The 20,856-nt window shown below is 35.0% G+C and overlaps 1 protein-coding gene across 6 annotated transcripts in view; it reads left to right on the forward strand.

Annotated features, from left to right (window-relative positions):
• The first annotated feature begins 1,096 nt into the window (after nucleotides 1–1,096).
• Nucleotides 1,097–20,856, forward strand: part of LOC103457276 (dystrobrevin beta-like) — a 31,427-nt gene continuing 11,667 nt past the window's right edge. For 4 of the 6 annotated variants that reach the window (XM_008397302.2, XM_008397303.2, XM_008397299.2 and 1 more), the window contains exons 1-9: nucleotides 1,098–1,324; nucleotides 8,672–8,725; nucleotides 15,573–15,655; nucleotides 15,760–15,840; nucleotides 15,938–16,151; nucleotides 17,612–17,697; nucleotides 18,751–18,905; nucleotides 19,034–19,133; nucleotides 20,043–20,209. In XM_008397302.2, the coding sequence (XP_008395524.1) occupies nucleotides 15,574–15,655; nucleotides 15,760–15,840; nucleotides 15,938–16,151; nucleotides 17,612–17,697; nucleotides 18,751–18,905; nucleotides 19,034–19,133; nucleotides 20,043–20,209 (885 nt within the window). In that variant the 5' untranslated portion in view covers nucleotides 1,098–1,324; nucleotides 8,672–8,725; nucleotide 15,573. Of the gene's footprint in view, nucleotides 1,325–5,788; nucleotides 6,010–8,671; nucleotides 8,726–15,572; nucleotides 15,656–15,759; nucleotides 15,841–15,937; nucleotides 16,152–17,611; nucleotides 17,698–18,750; nucleotides 18,906–19,033; nucleotides 19,134–20,042; nucleotides 20,210–20,856 lie in introns of those variants that run through there. The other 2 variants (XM_008397300.2, XM_008397301.2) reach the window with 2 other exon arrangements.

Below are 20,856 nucleotides of genomic sequence, written 5' to 3' on the forward strand. Positions count from 1 at the left end.
CTCAGATTGTAGGTCAAGTAGCATTGCGCCTAGGTATTTCTGTTTGCCAAGCTACATTATTTTTTTCAATCATTTAGAAATGATCTTGTATTTCTCAAATAGTTCCAATGAAAACATACAAGTGGGTGTCCACTTTATTAAAGAAAATATTAATTTTTGTTGTTTATATAACATTATTTTCCAGATAAATGTAAAAGTCAAAATCATAATTTGACAATTTCTTGATAAAGAACTTTATATTTAAAGCTGCAGTACGTAACTTTTATTTTATTATATTATTTTATTAATTGTATATATTTTTTTACATATTTGTTGAAACTGTCACTACGTTGTGACAGTATAGTATGAGACAAAAAAATTTTTTAATTACCCCCTTGCTCTGCTAACGCTTTTTCCCATCAGGAAAGCCTGTTGTAAATGCAAAGGCTAGTTAGCATAGCCACCGGTGACAGCAGATAAACAGTTCTCCTGTAACTGTAAGTTGTTTTGCCACTATTAGCACATTTAGGAGCAAGTACCCGAGGTGACTGACGGTGCTGAGACCCTCCTCCTGCCTCTGGTTTTGTTTTGGTCGGCAGTGGTGCATTTCTTCAGACGGCAATAGTAGCTCTGAGACAGATTATCTGTCTCATAATATACTTTCATATCAAAGCTAACTGTTTTAATAAATATGATATTTTTAAAAATAAAAGTTATACAAAAAAATATAAGTGGGGATCTACTTTATTGAAAAAAAATTTGTTTACTGTAATGAAATAACTTTTTTTTCCCCAGATACAAATATAAATGAGATCCAACATCAACATGTGACATTTTCTTAATATTTAATGAGGTGTACAAATTTTTTTCAACCAAATTTGAGTCCAGCAAACAAATTCAGCTTGGGGCCCCAGAAAACTTTGGGCCGGCCCTGCATATAATTCATCTTTCTGATTTGAAGTAAAAACAGACATAATACGTTTCTCTTTTTTCCCCCAAATGAAACTTGTACCTATAATTTTAGTCGTGCGGGTTGGTTTTGAGCGAGTAAGCTGTGTAAAAAGGGGAGGAAGCAGGACGAACCAGAGAGGAGTGACTTTCTTTCAAAAATAGTTCACTTCATCGCAGCAGCAGCAACCGGTGCAGTAGCTGCTGCGGGCGGGTGTGGAGGGTGACAAACATGGCTCTTTCCGGAAATAAATAACGGGACTGGTGAAAGATAACATCCTAACTCAGGTGGAGGTCACAAAAAAGCGAAGAGGGAGTGAAGAAACTTCAAGTCGGTGTCACACGGGCTTCTGTGTTGATGTATTTGGACGCGAATACCTGCCGAAAAATAGTCCCGGTGAGTAAATCTCGTTTTATGTAGCATACTGAAAACACACAACGTGGTTTAGACATTCAACTGGACGTTTTAGTTACGTGAAACGTCTCCTTTTAATTGCTAAAAGTACAAAAGTTTAGGAGTGAGAGTCTCCTAAAAGCGCATTCATTCGGGGGAACAAGGTGAACAGGGAGTTAAACTTTCCAGCAATATGGCCGCTCATATGTCACAAAGCTGCCCCGAAAGTTGGCAGAACTTAAGAGAAATTCAGGATTATTTATATTTTATAATGATTGTCGCTGTTGGAAGCGATGATGCACACTTAAAAACCGTTAGATGAGCAGTGTACGTGGATTTTTTTAATAGAAAGGGCTGTCTTTCCCTGCCATGACTAAGACATGCCCACTTTTCAAATCAAAACGGCAATTGGTGTTCAGTTCCTCATCGGTGGGAGGAACATTACTCCATTCAAAAATCTGGTAATTGCTAGTTTTTCTAACTTTTCTTCAAAAAATGCTAACTCTGGGGCACAACTTTAAGGATTATTAAAGTAATCAGTGTGCAATATTAAATTCGGCTTACCAATTTATGTGTATAAGTGTTATTTTTTTTCTGAACAGAAGCATTTACAGGAGCTGTGCCCAAAGTAGGTGTCGCGGGTCAATCAGAGTAAATAAACAGAAGAATTGTAAAAATATGAAAACACTTTTGTAGGTACACCTTATGGAGTTAGATTGTGACCTTTAAAACTACACTTATTCCTTAAGAGATTTTAGTCAACACAGTTTAATTCTCATGTTAACACAAACTTTGGATTTTGCTATATATATAATCTGCAACTGAAATTAACACCAGTGGTCAGTGAATGCAGAAGCTATAAATACATTGTTCCAATAGATTTATTCAGTCATTTCCTTGTTTTATTAATTTACAGAAGAGTCAAAAGTAACCTCAGTCTGGGCAAATTCTAAAGAAAGAAAGCAATTTAATTAAAAGGATACAAAAGGTTAATTTAAAATTTAGCTGCCTCATTCCCACTTCATTGCTTATTCTGTTAGCCTTGTAATTTGCTTATTGTTTGTATTTTTTTCCTTTTTAGTTTTGATCTACCTGTAAAACACTTGAATAAACAATTATGATTACAAAAACGTGTCGGCAACCTTTTATGAACTGGAAATTGGAGATTTGTGCTTGGGCGGTAAAAAAAAAAAGAAGTGCTTGAAATTTAAATAAAAATGTAAATGTTCTGATTAAAAAAAAAAACTATTAAGCAGAATAACAAGTTTCACCAAGTTATAACAATGGAAAGCACAGATTGGATTATAGGAACTGATAAAATTGGGACCTTTTTTGCCTACTGGGGACATACTTTGTGCTTCAGGCGAGAGAAGGTATGTTTACACTTAAAACAGGGCGAAATGAAAAGGCAAACAAGAATTAGCCATCTGCCTTTTTTCTGGGATCCACCACCCTTCACCTAATAAGCGGGTAGATCTCCAAAAGAATCTGTTATGTCTTTGCAAAAGCTTTTTCCTTATAACCTTTTCTTTAAACCCATGTGGAAAGACTTGTTGTTGGTTTACTGCACGGCTGAACTGTGCGACTATCTTCGCTGTGGGTGGGGAGATAATAGCAGAGAGGACGAAACCTATGATTAGTCTGGTTTATATAATTCCCCAGGAATCAGATTATAGTGAAATTAAAGCGTTCTTCATTTTGTATGTAGGAGTAATTGCTGTAAAGTTCACAGAGCTCTTCAACCAATTGCTGTTTAACACGAGCGAATCTGAGTTAATACACAACGTAGCTCGCAGCATTGCCGCGAGATAGAGAAAAATGACTTGTTCCTTGTTCATTTACTTTTCTTTCACCGATGCTTGGGAGAATATTTGCATAACGGCTTGTTTGAATTCCTGTTCAGGTGACTCTGAGGTCATTGACACTGCGGTATGTTTGCATAAAAAGTCAGGTGAATTTGTACATGCTGTGCCAAAATAAAAAAAAATGGCACTTCAGTTTTCAACAACTGCAGTGCCAACAACTACAACTTTCAACAACTGCAACACAAGACACAACTTTCACTTCCTATCTTTTGTCTCTTGCATGCTCATCCTGTTTCTCGCACTTATGCTTCCTTCCGCTTTCTTTAACTCACCTCAGTGTCTGTTTCATCTTATCCTGCAGAGTTTCTGTCTCTGCATTCTTGCATTTGTTGTTTCGGTAAATAAATTAAAAAGTTGCTTTATCAATTTAGATATCCGAAAATGTAAATGTGCAAACGTAGAGCCTAATAATAGGATATGCATGCTGTAATTAAATGTAGCATTGAATGTCCTAGCTTAAAATGGCAAACAATGCGAGGGCCTGTGGTGGTGGGGCAAGTTGGTTCTAGTACAAGCGAGACAATGAAATATGATCTATGAAAGGCTCCCAGTCAGTTTAAACTGGTCTTAATGTCAGATTAAACTCGGTAAACATCATGTAATTTGATAATAATAAACCTTTTGTGATGTGGAGATTGCGTTTGAACCATCATCATCTTGGAGTTGTTCGTCAAGATAACCGTTTGTTTTAGCCAGATCCAGATCCACATTAGATTAGCATGATGAAATTTGTTAATTTGATCCAGTGAGTTTTTTTTTTTGTGGAACTTTCTCTCTGTATATTCAATCTTTTTTTAGCTATTAAAATATAGAAATTGGTGTGCAAATGTAAAAACCTCTCAGGTGTAAAAAAAAAAATTAAAAAGTAAAGAAAAATAAATGTTGTTGAAGCCTTCAGTAATTACCTTTCCACAATAATTATTATTATTACTATTTTTTATATTTGGGGACAAATTGTAAAGCTATTCCAGCTTGATAATAAGTAGGACCATCCAAAAAGTCATTTAATTCAATTTATTACATTTTCTGGGGGTTTAAGTATTTTTTCTCTTTATTCTGTTTTTTGTATTTCTAACCCAAAAAATAACCTCTGCTTTCTGTAAATAAATAAATCAACGTTAATAGAGTTGCTATAATCCAGGATTTGTGAAGGTAGGAACCTTATTTTGGAAATAGTGAAAATTAATGGAGAATTTACAGGAATTTATTGAAATTAATGGAAATGTGTTAGAATATGTTTAAAATGTTGATGATTGGCCAATAATTTTAATAATACAGCATTAATGTGTTTTCATATTATCTGCGCTCCTCTAAAGCAAACCCACATATTCATTTCCAAAGATAAACCTCAAACTTGTTCTATTTGTCTTAAATGTGACACATTATGTTTCCTTGAACTGGTTAGGATACAAAACTTGTTCATTACCTTTTTTGTGCAAAATTATTCTTAAATGATGACATTTTAGTCTGGTCTGGTTTTGAGCTCCTTTCAGAATGAAATGTTTTAGGGCGTCTTGTCACTTTAAATCCTAATAAGCTGCTTCAGGCCACGCCCCCCCACCTCAATGTTCACACTCGCATGTTAAAATGGCTGCAAAGAGATGCCCAATTATACAGCCGTAGATCTTTGAAAAGCATTAGTACAGCCGCCTGCACAACCAACAAGAATGCAACAAGTGACTTCTAGATTGTAAGTCAACAAGAAGACACTTGTCTTTTCCAGTAGCCATTGTACAGCGCATACAGCAGCGAGACCAGCTGGCCAAATATGCTGAAGTTCAGTTTGGGTTGCTAGGTAACAGCACAGTGTTCGTTAATAGGCTCAGCGGTTTGTTTTTATTGTTGCAACTTATTGCCAAAAAATACCTGGGTTGTTTATTTTTAAGTGCTTGGGCTGTTGAGACGCAACTGGAAGTAGAAACATGTGCAAAATCTGACTTTTGCATAATAATTCTCTTATTATGCAAAGTAAACCAGCTGACCAAACGTGTTGGAGCTCGTCTTGGGTTGCTAGGTGACCGGCTGGACTTCGCTGGGGTTGCTTGGTGACGGTTGCAGCCTGCTGATTTGTGACATTACATGCGGAAGGTTTTTGAACCGCTCATTTTCCAGACACCAAAAAACATGAACTTATTGGCAAATAACAGCACGTTTTTATTATTTTATTCTCTTTTTGTTTTAAGCGGTGGACTGTAGAAGCTGTAGAGACCCAAACGGAAGTACAAAAACATGCTAAAAGTGAAAATAGCATAACAGGCCCTCTCCAACACTTGTCTCCCAGCACCCTGTAGCAAAACCACCATTGATTCAGTCAGCACCTCTTCCCTGTTTCCTGAAATCGTAACCTTTTTAAACGTTAATTTATAAAATTGTTGCAAGCTTTCCAGAGGTCTTTGCGGTTGTTTGGAGGGTAAATGGCGCTCAGAGGCGCTTTAGAAATGCTGTCGTCTACAGTTGCTGCACATAGTAATGTAAATTTAACACACACTCGCTCAGTGCTCAGGCTCCTGTCAGTGCAGGGACAACGGTGGACAGCTGCAAGGGGTAATTTGGTCATGTGGTCTTCAAGTTGTGTGTAGTAAACACCCTCTTACCCCTCTAAAGTTCCCCTTCATCTGATAGACACCCTTTTCCCTGCCTTACTGCCTCTTCTTTACTTCGACAAATTAAGTCTTAAGCTGTTTCTGAACACGGGGAGTCCACTGTTGCTGACTTTTTTTTTTTGCTTGCAGTCAATGCTGTAGTGTGTTTGTTTTTAGCTTGAGAGTAGCTGGGATTTAACAGCTGCTCTACTTGTTAGCAGAAACAGAGAGAAAACCTTTGGTAAGTATAGTTTGTGTTTGTTTTCAGGTCCATTTGTCTTGTGCAGGTGTGCAGGTCTGCATACAGCCACTGGGGAGAGTGTGTGTGGTGGCTGTTATTAAACAGGTGCACTGGTTGGGTGGTCTGCTCACTGTTTTACATCATTTTTTTTATATATATATGCCACTATTATATGTTTTAATTGTTGAATATTTGCTTTTATTTGATATGCCAGAACCAAAACAAATTTTAAAATGTAAATGGTGCATTTAAAGAGCCCTAAGCAGGAAAACAAACACATTCACAATCATTTATTCTGAAGATAGAGTTGTACACAACTGAATTATGACAATTAAAGCAGTTCTGAAAAGAGTTCAATCAGTTCATTGTTGTTGCTGTACACAGGGTTTCATGACTGATGTTTTTAAATACTTTAATGAGTTGAAGTTAACATAAAAATAATTTACATAACTTAACTTTTGGGACTTTTGGAGTTTTTGATGAAAAAGTATTTGCCCACTTATAGATTACCTTTATTTATTTTTCTGTGATTACTGCTTCGGATCAACAAATATATTTTAATATTAGACAGATATAACTTGGGAAAACACAAAAAACAGTTTGGAATTAAATCCCAACTCTCACCTGAGTACTACTACATCACAGCAGCGCCCCCACAGGCTAGGAGGGGAAGCGATTTTTGGTAGGGTTTGGTTCGTTTGACATGTTGCAGTGTGAAAGCGAACCACTCCAGCTGAAAATGTAACAAATGTTGCAACTTTGGTCCCCTATCGAATCAAGTGAACCGTTCTGAAAACATGCTAAACATTATGCTTGCTTAATAAGCTTTACAGGTTTTTTGGCAGGAATGTGATGCCATAGATCTAGACTTAAATCCAATGCTTAATGCTAAGCAGTTCTGCTTAGAAAATGTATCCAAAGTGAGGTAAAAGATACTTTATGTATTTGTTGCAAGAGAGACACGATGAGTTATTAGATTTAGGTTGTTTTAAGTTTTCACACAAGTAGTTTGGTTGGATGCCATTTTTCCCTTTAAAATCTGAAAAACTAAAAGAAAACAGTAAATTTGTGTCACTCTCCGCTAAAATTGAGTACAGTACGCAGTACAAAATAGCAAAAATAAGCACAGCTGTTACCCCAGGAGATGTTTACGCTTCAGTTCAGTGTCGAGATTATCATCACCTGCGGCTGTTGAGGTCTGGATGCCGACAGGAACATTATTTCTAGATGCTAGCAAACCATTTTTTATTCACTTTCATCTGTTCAAACTTGAAATCCCCCTTGTTGTCTGATGCAAGATGCATTGGAGGGGTTGTGTTTCTGTGAGAGTTTTTTTCTTGTTGGTGTTTGGCAACTGCTCTGTATTTACTTCCTTTTCTTATTTCCTACCGACGTCTCATTAGGTAAAACAAAACCACTCGGCAGTCTCTATTGTTTTGAACATAAAAAAGCATTTACCAACAATGCAAATTGCACATGCTTTCCTTGCTAAATCTCCTATTTATTTAAAGCTAATGACTGCACAAGATATCTACACATCCTTAAAAAGTCTTAAGTTGATGCATCTAAAATTAAGGCCTTAAAATGTCTTTTTTTAAAAATGAAATTAAGTGGGGCTTAAATGCATTCATAATTTTGTCGTGGCAGGACTCCTTAATCTTGTATATTAGTAGTTTTATACTTTATCCTAGCTATACCTTAGCTATTCCCTTGGTACATAGCAAGGGCAAAGATATCTATCTAGCAAGCTAGCTGTCCAGCAGACTAGCTGGCATAGTCTAGTTAGCTGGCAAAGGACAAGCTAACTACCCAAAGGCAGCTAAGTAGTTAGCTTTAGCCTTGCTTACTGTCTATCATGGATAGGTAGTTGGCAAGGGTTACTACCTACTCTTACTACCATAGGATAGATGATAATTAGCCAGCCATCCTATGGTAGCTGGCTAACTACGTAACCAGGAACATAATTGCTAGATGCTTGCAAACCATTTTTCATACATTTTTGTTTAAGACTTGAAATCCCCCTTGCTGCCTGATAGAAGATGTATTGGAGTTACCATAGGCTAACTATTCATAGCTACCCTATGGTAGTTAGTTAGCCAGCTACCATAGGGTAGCTAGCTTGCTTTACCCTTGCTAACTACCTAGCAAGTATAAAGCTAGTTATTGGCTCACTTCTATTACCAACCCATGAGATTTATTTATTTGTGATTATCTTTTGTACATTTGTTGCAATGCAAGTATTAAATTTTGTTCATAAAGGTCTTAAAAAGTTTTAAATTTGAGTCGGTGGAACCTGCAGAAACCCTGCTGTAAATAATCCCACATTTACTGTGACTACAGAGAAAAAAAAGTCTTCTCAGAGTGTATTTGGAGTAAATTGTGGCCCAACATGAGGATTCAATCAAATTTTATTACCAACCACAAAAGAAATTCTAACTTTTTTTTTGGTCAGTGTTGAATGTTAGAAAGTTAGCAGAGATGAAATGTCCGAAACGTTAATACCTTCTTAAAGTTTTCTTTTTAACTCCAAATGATGATGAGGAGGTTCTGCTCTAACAATCTGAAGCGTATTTCCTGTCAGCTGTTTGTCTGTGTCCCCGAATAACCTTTGACATTTCTATCCACATGCTAAGAAGACTTTTTTCTTCCCTCTGTCTGCTAGCTGTCCTGCATTGAAGACCCCCTCTGGTCCTGTTTGACCTCCTGACACTGAGAGGTACGACCACACTCACAAATTAAATGCTAAATTTAGCCAACATTGAGATGTTCTCGTGTTTTTAAAATCAGGAAATGTCGGCCGTGTTAAAACGCCGCTGTGCAATGCAGGTGTGAGTCACCGTCTACACAAGCTCTGAAAGGCAACACATGCAGTCTGCAGAGAGGGTTCATACAGGTCCTTGAAATCCTTGAAAATATACTTATATTAGATGCTTTCAAGGTTTGGAAAGTGCTTGATTTCTGTATAAAGTCTTTGAAAGTGCTTCAAACTGCACAGTTTAGTGATAAAGTTAAATCTGATTAAAACTTAAGTTTGGAAATCATTTGAAACCAGATATTTTCATATTCTTATTCTTTTTCTTTGACGTTAAATCAGACTAAATTTTCTTATTTTAGGTTAGTTAGAATTTCAAAAATTATTTCTATTTGCTAAATGCCAGAAAACTTTGAAAGAACATTTTTTTGTAACTTTCTTTCTAAATTCTTTTTAGGCGTTTAATTTAAGCAGGAAAGTTATTCAACTTGACCCAATTTGTCTGGATTGTTTCAATGTAATCAATATGTGATAGTTATTGAAGTTAGTTGGCTAATAAGTGTTTTGTTCTCAGAGTAGTCAGGTGTATAAGAGAGAGACATTTCAAAACATAACATTTTGTTATTTTATTTTATTTTGTCCTAGCTGTAGAATGTTATAGTAACAGTAATAAATTAAACCATATAATAGTGAATTTTCTATTCATTTTAGCTGTTTTTATGCTGGAAAAGTTGGAAAACTTGCCTTGAAATGCTTGAAAAGTGCTTGAATTTCGTGCAGGGCACATTGTGGTGAAGCCTCGTCGTTATGGATAAACTGATTAAACTTGTAATTTATCGCGTCAGATTTTCGCTCCATTCAGGTTTGAAAAGATGAAACGGTGCAGCTTTTATGCATCATGCCTGTCATTTCACCTGGTTTGGCATCTCATCCTCTGTCCTGTTGCGATGTAATCTATTTACACAAATCTTTGTGTCCAACATATTGAGATAAATAACCAGAAATATTTATCTTGTGATGAAAAGAAATTCCTCTGGTCATCTAAATCTTAATTACAACACAGATTCCAGTTTTTTCTGAAAAGAAATTATGTAAAAATAATCTCTAAGAGAATCAAAATGTAAGAATATGTCCTGCCAGTTCAGATGAAACCTTTTTTTTTCTCAACTATGCATACAATAATAAAAAACTAATTAGTAGTTTTATTTTATTATCATTATAGGTTCACTGATTGCAGTTTACTTTTCTGATGATATTGATTTTTTCTGTGCTATCCGACCGTAGAACGATGTCAAAAATCCAGAATCATCATTTAATACAGCTGAATGGAAAATTATGCTATTGCTATACATTTTATTCAGAATAAACTCAGTTTATTTGGTTTTAATGTCGATTCATTGAATTATTTTTCACTAAACTTCTACTTTAGTTCAGTTGCATCTAGCTGCTTTCCTGAGAAACATTTTATTTCAGAAAAGTCAACTTTGCTAGAATTTATTGAGCAAATCGACTCCAAAAGATTTTTATTTAATCCGTTCAACATTTTCAATTTGAAAAAGTTACAGAAGCAAAATGTAAAAAGACGTTTAAACTGAGCATCTAAAATGYTTCCTGTGATGTAAAACCGACATTTTGACGGGTGTAGATTAGAAATACTGAAGATTATCGACGTCAAAGTCAATATTTAAAGCTTGTAGTTTTATAACAACGCCACACGACGTGCATTTTTATGTCTGGTTCGCCAAGAGATCCGATTCCAGCATTGATTGGAAAAATGGCCGCCGAGCCGTTTCCATTCCTCTGATGTAACTGTATCTTCAGTGATTTAAAGCTTTCACAGCTAAAACAGGAAACTGATCTCACAGACCAAATGTTCTCCCATGTCAGCTTTACTCGCCCTCAGACAGACATGGACAGCCAGACTGGGAGTAGTTATCACCAAGATGGAAATAACAACTTGCGCATCGTGGGAGACCAGTGCGGTAACTGGTGAGCTGCTGGGAGAAGTCACTGCTCTATTTTTAACTCCAGTAAGAAAAGACTATGAATGAGAACATGAAGCTTGTTTCTCATGTCCATCCAACTATTTAATTGACCTTTTGATTATTAAATACTAGGAGATATTTGTAGCTTGAATTGTAAATGGAAAACAACAAAGATATGTTTTTAATGGGTAACTTAATTTCAAATGTTAAAAGGACGACAATGTAGCCTTCAAAAAGCAGCCATGTTGTTTTAGTCACATCCTGTGTATTAGGGGTTTCCAAACTAAATAAAAACTAAAATCAAGCAATTAGTTGTCCAATGTTTTAGTTTATCGTTTGTTTTTTATAAGGAAAGGATGTTATTCATCATAAATCCAAAACGTAAGAAGGATTAAAAGAAAGGCAACAAATTTATTCTCGGTTATAAGAACAAGATTTGGGTTTCTCTCTTTCAAAATGCTTTAGGAAATTAAATAAAAGCTTATTTGTTACAGCAAAGTCAGCTTTTCAGTAAAAGTCTCTGAATAGTAGAAAAATACATTGTTTTCTACTTTACTTATTTGACTTTGTAAGAAAATTGTGTTTATTTAAACATAAACRGTATCTATTTGCATTAACCACCTGAGCTGGATGGATAGATTTGTGTCATTCTTGAACTGCAGTCGGGAATCACACAAACTCAGCCTGAGGGCCACAAATGGCAAAAATAAACAGTTTGTGTCCAGTATGTGTGGAATCCGCAAAGATGTAACCTGCGCTTTTTCACTCAGATGTTTTGATAATCTTTGTAATTGTTTAGTGAATGTAAAATATGTACATAATTCCTCGGCGTGCTGAATAAACTGTAAAAACCGGATAGTAGGGCTGAAATGATTAGTCAAGTATTGACATATTCATCAACTCATTTAGTTATTGATTAATTGTTAACTGGAGTATACACACTCAAAAAAGGCCATTTGCAGCAAGACCAATATATTCAGAGCAATAATTGGGCCAAAGTTGTACAAAAATATATGACTATAGAATCTAAGATGAAATAAAAAATTTGAGTGGCATAGTTTTTATTTTTTGTTTAAATTCTGTGAAAATGGGTTAAGCAAAAAATAGTCAACAGATTAGCATTGTGTTGATCTTTAGTCAATCAGAAGAGGACGAGCTTTAAACATTTTCATGTTGGAGTAATTTTTTTTTTAGCTACAGACGCATCTTTTGCAATAAATGACCAACCGTAAACTAAAGGAATGCTTGAATATTGCATTTTACGCAATAAATTATTTATTTTCTTATACACAGTAAAAATGCCAGTGTTGAATTAACACCCAAAAGTGTCTATATGTGTTTAAAGTAACACTTTTGAAAGTGTTAAAAGATTGACACCCATTTTTTTGTTAAATTAACATTGGTCTATAATACTGAAATGGGTTTAAGAAAAGTTMAACKTTCCATTTCTGTGTATTGTTTTGAATATTTTCCACTGGATTTGATTGATATTGACACCTTGTGGGTCAATTATTTACTTTTTTAACACCACATTATGTTTTGTGATCAACACTACACTGGTGTTACTTTTAATAAATTTTAACACCAGCACCGTTGTAAATGTTAATGTGACTCTGTATTGTTGAATTTAACACCAGCTGACTTGGACACATACAGACACTTTTGGGTGTTAATTCAACACTTGCATTTTTACTGTGTATAAAAAGGAATAGAATTGTTTATTTGCATTTTTTATGTATTCCTAAAGTTGTATAAAAATGGCAGAAAATGAAAAATCTGGATACCCTGCCTATTTTTTATGCGATTAATCATCATAATAATTGATTAATCATTAACAAATAAAAACATGTGCAGCTCTGTTTTAGAAGATTGAATTCTACAATTTGCAGGTAGATTTGAGTATTTTGTCTTGCATCTGCTTTCTGATCAGAACAGCTTGTTCCAGCTGCTCAGAACTGGAGAAGCTGACGGTTTAATTTTCCGAAATGCTTTCCAAAGCCACTGACTCCTCTTTGGCATCCCACATTCTACAAATATGTTTCATGTATGTATCTGTTTTATTTCCACAGTGCAATTGAGCAGAGAAAAACAGAATATTTGGATCAGCTTAGCTACATTTACTGTCTTGTCAGGAGACTTCGTATAGTTATAATGTAACAGGGAGAAGCCTAATGGTTGCTGATAGCACAAAGCCACTGGTATTTAGTGGGAAAGACTCACCAGAAACTTGCTCAGACACAGCAGTTGTTTTCTGTCTTAAGTGTTTATGTTCCTTTCTGTTCAAAATTTCGACCATTAGAACTTATTTCTAATCTGTATGCATTGCAATGACACACCTAATGTCCCAAACAAAACCTTACCAAATCTGTACCAACTGCTACTTTTAGCTCTGTTGGCTAAACTAGAGCAACATGTGGTTGAAAATCCAGCTGATTATATCTTGTTTTGAGTGAAACTTTCTTATCCTTTCATGTCCTGTCTGRCTCTAAATGCCATATTTATAGGGCAACAACTTACGTCTTTCTAAAACCCAACTAATGACCAGTTTCCAATAATATTWGAGCAWTAAGTTACTGTGATTGTAAATACYTTCAGAGTAAGTTTTGTTTTGCTTTGTTTTTCTTATTAATTGACAAAAAGCACCATCAACAGTTGCTCTTATGATGCCATCTATAGCAATTAATTAGTTATTCTACCGATTAATCGATTAATCGGTTTAAAAAAATGTGGGGAAATTCTGTAAATTTTTCATTTAACAACTTAAGCTTATTTTATAACATATTATAAATACCGAAAAAATACAAATAAACGATTCAAATCCTTTTTAAAATAAGAAAATAAACATTTTATTTTCTAAAATACATAATAAAGCATTCCTTTAGTGACTTCACTTCGGCTTGACTGAACGTCAGTACAATGTAGGACTGATCTGTTGATTACGTTTTGGATTAACCAATTAATAACTGGATAGCAAAGAGATTTTATTTTCAGAATTTGAACTGGCTGAAGTTAAAACTATGCCACTTGATGAGTTTTGGGGAAAACATATTTTCAGACAAATGTTTTTTTTTTATCTTAAACGCAAAATCTATATGCATCTTTGAACAGTTTTGGCTTGTTTTTCCAGTAAAGGGCCTTTTTTAAAAGCCTATATACGCTTATCAGCGATTAATCGATTACTAAATTACTTGACGATTATTTCAACAATCGATTAATCGCGATTAATCGTTACAGTTTCAGCTTTTTTATTACAATATGCGAATAGTTTGTGCTGTTTAGATTTTTTAGACACTACAGTTTATAATGATTACTTCTAAAACCTCTAATTGATTAATTTTTCATATTTTTTTAAGGCTTAAAATTTAAAAAAATAATAATAATTTAAGTTCAAAAGTGTGAATTTTCTTCTGTTGGTGCAGGATTGTTGTTGGGGATTAATCTAGCTCTTCATAAATTACTGTCATAAACAAAACCTGGACTTTTTCTGAGCTTTACTAGATTTGGAAATCTGTCATCATGTAGATTAGAGTTGCTTAGTTCGTCACTGTTTAAATAAATAAATGGCTTATTCTTGACTAAACTCGACAATATTTTTAGCAAGTGTTAAAAAGTGATTTGTGATTGTGAGGAAGTGAAACGAGGAGTCTTTATTTTGTGTGGATGGAGGACAAAGTCTCCTGGGAAGCCTTCAAATCCTCTCAGGAATGTGTGTGAGTGAGCTGGGGGGTTGACTCGTCACCACATTGTACAAAGAATGCAGATATTTGTCTGCGACCGTCTCTTCTTAGCTACATGTTGAGCTTTTTCTTTCCTCAATTTGGCTTTTTTTTATCGTTTTCTCACAGCGTTCCTTGTTTTTCCTTCTTCTATCAGAACAACAGCAAACCAGTTTTCTTCTTCTGTTCTTGTTAATGTGTTTATTTACTCAACGCTTTGCTTTTTTTAACCGACTTTCTGTAAAATAAAAGAAATATTTACAGTGATGGTTTCTATTGTATCTTAGTTTAAAGAAATAAAACTTGTATTTAAATGAATCCAACCTCTTTAGTTTAAAAAGAAAACCCTGTTGATGTAGTCCTCCAACCAGTCTGGCCCAGACTGGTTATACTGGTTATACTGGGACAACGCTGCCAGCCCCAGTCTTTCCACTCAGTCCGGAAAAGTTTATAAAGTTTCTTAAATATTCAAATAATTTGAAGGGCTGGAAAAGAATCGGACATTTGGTGCATATCTCATTCATTCATTCATTCATTCATTCATTCATTCATTCATTCATTCATTCATTCATTCATTCATTCATTTCATCTGTGCTTTCATTCATCCATATATTTATTCTTCTGTTTATTCTTTCATTCATGTAGGCATTTATTCATATATTTACCTAAGCATGCATGCATTAATTAATTAATTCATTCATTCATTTATTCATTCATTCACCAATATATGCATGTATTAATCTATTTATTTAATCATGCATGAGGATTTGAATGTCATCTGTGCATTCATACATTTATTGATTCATTCATTCATCTATGTATTCACCTTTTCATTCACTTATTCATTCACTCACTCGTCTGTGCATTTATTTAATCATCCATCCATTTATTCATTCCTTCATGTATATATCAATTCATCTGTACTTTCATTCATCTATGAATTAATTAATTCACCTATTATTCATTCATTCACTTATTATTCATTCATTCATTCACCCTTTGTGAACTGATTTTCTGCATTTCTCAGTGTAAAACTGACGGAGTTTTTCCTCCGATGTGGGACGGTGACTGTTTTCTTCACTTTTCTGGACTGTTTTCCTGTTTCTGCAGGATGGTGATGGCGGAAGGAGCCCAGAGAGACGGAGGGAGGGCAGCGCCAAGAACGGAGGGGAGGCAGATATTTGTGGAGCTCGGTGAGAATAATAATCTGTATTATTTCTATTTCTCCCTTGAAGGATGTTATGAAATTATTTTTTGCCAGATGAATTAAAGGTTTTTGTTTCTGACTTTTCCGCAGGGGAACAGAACTTTGATTCCATTTGTCTCTCTACATATCGCACCGCCTGCAAGCTCAGATTTATTCAGAAAAGATGCAACTGTGAGCATCATCATGGCCGACGAGCCTTCAGTTACATTTTAAAACTTTCTTACAAGAGGAGAGGAGGCTAACTGATGCTGTGTCTTCCTCCCCCCAGTGCATTTAATTGACATTTACAACGTGATCGAGGCGGTGCGGGACGCCGGGCTCAACGCCGTAGAGCTCAACGCCGGGATCTCCGTTACCAGACTGGAGAACCTGGTTTCCTCCCTGTTCAACCAGCTCAGCAAGCGCCTTCCCACCACACACATCATCAACCCGCAGGAGAGCACCGTCCTCCTCGTCGAGTTCATACTGGCCGCCGTTGACTGGTAACTGTTTGCATACAGCAGGATGTCACTGGTAAAATCTTTCCAGTGTGAAAATGAGCTCAAAAATTCATATTTCCCATCAGCCACTTGATTTTCAGCATGATGGACACTTTTCAAGATGGCTGCCGTTTTTGAGAATTTTTGTCTAATTATTGCCGTTAAATTCCACCCAGTTCAATGGATGAACTTTATGTTGCATCATATGTTGGTTATACTATTCATACAACTTCACAGTAACCATATGTAGCAAAATCAGATGAAGATGTGTGACAGACTGAGACAGTTCTCTTAATGCTAGCGTTAGCTTCTGCTACTTTTTCTTTTTTATTTGTTTAATGTTAGCTTCTGCTAATATGTTAATGTTTAGCACTCACTTCTACTAATAGTTTTCTGCATTTAGCATTAGCTCCTGGTGATTGTTTTTTTTTACTTGTTTAGCAGTTTGGCTTTAGCTTATACTAATATTTTTATGTGTTTAGCATTAGCTTCAATGTATTTTTTTACTTGTTTTGCAGTTTAGTGTTAGCTCCTGAATAATAATTTATGTGTTTAGCATTAGCTTCAATTTACTTTTTTACTTTTTTAGCACTCTAGTGTTGGCGTCTGCTAACATTTGTATGTGTTTAGCGTTAGTTTCTCCTTATATCCTTTTGTGTTTAGCAATAGTTTCCGGTAATATTTCTGCTGATATTTTCATGTGTTTAGCATTAGCTTTGATTAGTATTTCTATTTGTTTAGCAGTCTAGCATTAGCTTCTGATAATATTTTTAATGTGTTTAGCATTAGCTTCTGTTTATATTTCTATGTGTTTAGCATTAACTTAGGGTAATGTATTAAATGTATTTAGCAGTTTAGCATTAGAGCAGCTAAGGTTCTTGTTTAGTGAATTAGCGGTTAATGAAGCTAACGTTTTGGTTAGCTGTGTCCATCACTGGCACCTCCTGCTGATTTTACTGCTAACATATATTCTCTGTTACCACCATGGTGCACATTTTGAAAAATGTCCACCAGAAAAAGGAAACACAAGATAAAGAAAATTTACATCATTTCTATGGTTCAGAATATGTCGGCTATTATTTGGCACCAAACATATTAATCTAATTGGCATCTAAATTTAGTGTAAAAATACATTTTCTGTGACGATCTTGAAAACTCAAGTTTATCAGTAAATATGATTTCTGTGGCTCCAAATAAATATGATGTGACACTAAAAGTATTCACCTTTGATAAATATTTGCAAAGTTGGTGTAAAGGTAAATCTACCTTCTTGTAAAACGGCTGCCATCTTGAATTTTTTGGTGGCTAACGTTTTTTGGTTTTTCTTCAAAAATGAAACATCTGGAAACATCTGTGCCAAGTTAGGTTCTTGTGTCCACATGTGGAATATTTTGCTGAAATATTAATTTATCTGCTGCACTAATATGCGAATGCTAAGAGTAAATGTGTTTTTATCGTTCTAGTGAGCCAGAAAGCCGTCTGACCGTTCTGTCTGTTAAAGCGATGCTCTCTATACTTTGTGGAGGGAAACTGGTGGACAAACTGCGATGTGAGTAGAAATCATTGCTTACTTTCTGCTCAAAGTTTCAAATAACACTTAAAAACATTTAAAAAATAACATTTTAATTCTATGTATGACGATTTTCAGACGTAATCACCCCATAGTTTTACTAATAAACTCATTTTACAATTGGTGACGGTTTGGAGAAACCTAAATACACAAAAGGCAAATGTCTTTGATACTTGACAGCTGCAGTTCTATCTCTCACTGTGTTTTTTTAAACACCCAAAACCTTAGAAATGAAATTATTTTTCATCTGTTTTTGATTTTTTTTTTTTTATTCTACTTCAAACTGACAGATGGGTTCTATTTAAGTTATTTTTTAAATAAATAAGTCTGCCAGTAACTAGACTTGGGTGATTAATTTCAGTTAATCCATGACTTAAGACTGGGGTTAAATAATTAGTTCTGGTTTTGACAACCTTTTCCTTTAATAAATGAATTCATTTATTCTTGGATTAACACAAATCAATTTAATCTGGATTATTTAAATTTGATAAAAATAATAATGCATGACTGTCAGACAAATAGAAGAGGATTAGGGCCACTGGAGAGTAAAAAGAAATCAGACCTTTTATCTCAGAATTCAGACTTTTTTTCCTTAGATTTTAGACTTTTTTATTCTGACATTAATTTTAGAATTTAAACTTTAATCTCAGAATTTGTACTTTAATCTCAGAAATTTTATTTTAATCTCAGAATTTTGACTTTGATCTCTGAATTTAGTTTTTTTTTTCTCAGAATTCGAACTTTAATCCCTGAAGTTGGACTTTAATCTCCGAATTTGGACTTTTTTCTCTGAATTTAAACTTTTTTACCCCCAGAATTCGGACATCTTTTTCTCTGAATTCGAACTATAATCTTTGAATTCAGACTTTTTTTCTAGAATGTTGCGTTTATTCTTCTGATGTCAGACTCATTCTCTGACTTTAATGCCAGAATTCTTAGGAAACGGGTCATAATCAGTTTTTTGGCCCTAATCCTCCTCCATACAGACATCTGTACTGTCCATAATAATATTCGTCATGTTTCTGCCCGTAGATGTGTTTTCTCAGGTTTCTGACTCCAAGGGAGTCATGGTTCTGTCCAAGTTTGACAGTTTTCTAAGAGAGGCTCTCAAGCTGCCCACTGCTCTGCATGAAGGACCGTCCTTCGGATACACACACACTGTGGCTCGCTCCTGTTTCCCACAGCAGGTACACACACTTCACTCATCTGGGTTTTGTTTCTCAGAGATTAGTTGGAGCTCCTGACAAAGAAGTAAAGAAAGACGGGACGTTGTTTGGTCGTAAAATGTCTCGGCGTTTTTTCACATGTTTTGTAGAAACGGGTGATGCTCAACATGTTCCTGGACATCATGGCTGAGCCTCCGGAGTGTCTGGTCTGGCTGCCGCTGATGCACCGCATGGCCAACGTGGAGCAAGGTACACACACAGCTACACACACACACTTACACAAAATCAGACACATTTAATCCAAGGATTCAATTGCAGGAATATTTAAAGGATAAATTAATTTACAATACAAAAGCACTCAAATAACCATATTGGCCCAATTATGGAGAGCTGCTTCATTCAAGATTGAATTGATAAATAATTTTACCACTGAAATAAAAAGTAAGAATTGAAAACTTTTTTTTTATTTACGGGGAGCTGACTTTGTCAATCAGTTTAACATTTTTATTTATCTTTATTTCAAAATGTATTCATTTGTTCGGGATTTCTTTGTCTTTATTTATAAACTCATGTATTTGAACTTAAATAAATGACATAAAAAGAGCCGGAAATAATCAGCAGAGTAAATCTACAATGTATTCATGTTAAGTTAAGCAGAAATGGCAGAACTTTTCTCATTTTTATGTGGGAAGTATTTATTTTTTTATGCAGATCCTTTGTTACAAATGATGAGGTGTATATGCTATTGTATTTCAGGCAATAAAATGCTTATTTCCTTATATCAAATAGGAATTTAATTGTTTATTTGCATTTTTTTATATATTTTTAACATTGTACACAAAAGGCTTAAGTGGAAAACCTGAATGTGCAATTTTTTTTATCCGATTAATTGTCAAATTAATCACTAAATTTATCGATAACAGCACTTTTTTTTGTGTCCAAATAGTAAAAAATTTGAACTTATTAGTTTATTCAATTTAAGTCATTTTGAACAGAACCTTCCTAATGCTTAATTGTTTTTTTTTTATTTAAAATACTGTACATTAATCTTTAGAATAAATATACAGAATTTCATTAATTATTTTAGTTTTTTATCGTATTTATTTTGGTTTTGTGTGCTTTACTTCTAAAAAAAAAGTTGTTTTGTTTGTATTTCAGTCTATCATCCGGTTTCCTGCTCCTATTGCCGTAGCAACGGGATTACTGGCTTCCGCTACCGCTGCCTCCGTTGCCGCGGTTACCAGCTGTGCCAGAACTGCTTCTGGCGTGGAAATGCCAGCGGCTCTCACASCAACCAGCACCAGATGAAGGAGCACTCCTCCTGGGTGAGTCCCGGTGCGATTACTAACGTGTCACACCAGGGGGCGCTGTCTGGAGAGAAACAACGCAGATTATTTGATCTCTCTTCTTAAAAAAAGGCAGATTCAAGTGTTTGGTGAAAAAGTTTTTTATGTCTGCATTTTATAGTTTTTTTTCAGTTTTTCCTGCTTGTCTGTTGGAGATCCAGCAGATTGGAGAGTAAAATGATTTCAGCAGAGAAGTAATGAATTTAAAGATGTAGAAATGGGAGTTTTAATTATTTATAATAAAGTCCTGACTCATCGCATTAATGCCTCGGTTTCATGATGAACGTCTCACCACAGCAGCTTCCTGCTCAACACATTCAGCAGATTTATGTTTAGTTTTCAGCCTGAATRAGGTTTTAGTTCGTTTTATTTTTACCTCCTCCATGTTTTTATTCTTTTTCTGTTTGATGTTCATGAAATAGTTTTTTGATTCATAATCTGAATGGAATCAAATTATGAGTCTGATTCCATTCATAATCTAGATATGAACGGAATCAGATTTAAACTATCCCTCCCTCCATCCATCATCCGTCCATCCATCCAGCCATCATCCATCTATCCATCCATCCATCCATCAGTTTATCCCTCCATCCGTCCATCTATCCAGGCATCATCCTTCCATCCAT

This window comes from Poecilia reticulata, linkage group LG21 (assembly GCF_000633615.1).
Source record: "Poecilia reticulata strain Guanapo linkage group LG21, Guppy_female_1.0+MT, whole genome shotgun sequence".
In the NCBI taxonomy this organism is placed as follows: Eukaryota; Metazoa; Chordata; class Actinopteri; order Cyprinodontiformes; family Poeciliidae; genus Poecilia; species Poecilia reticulata.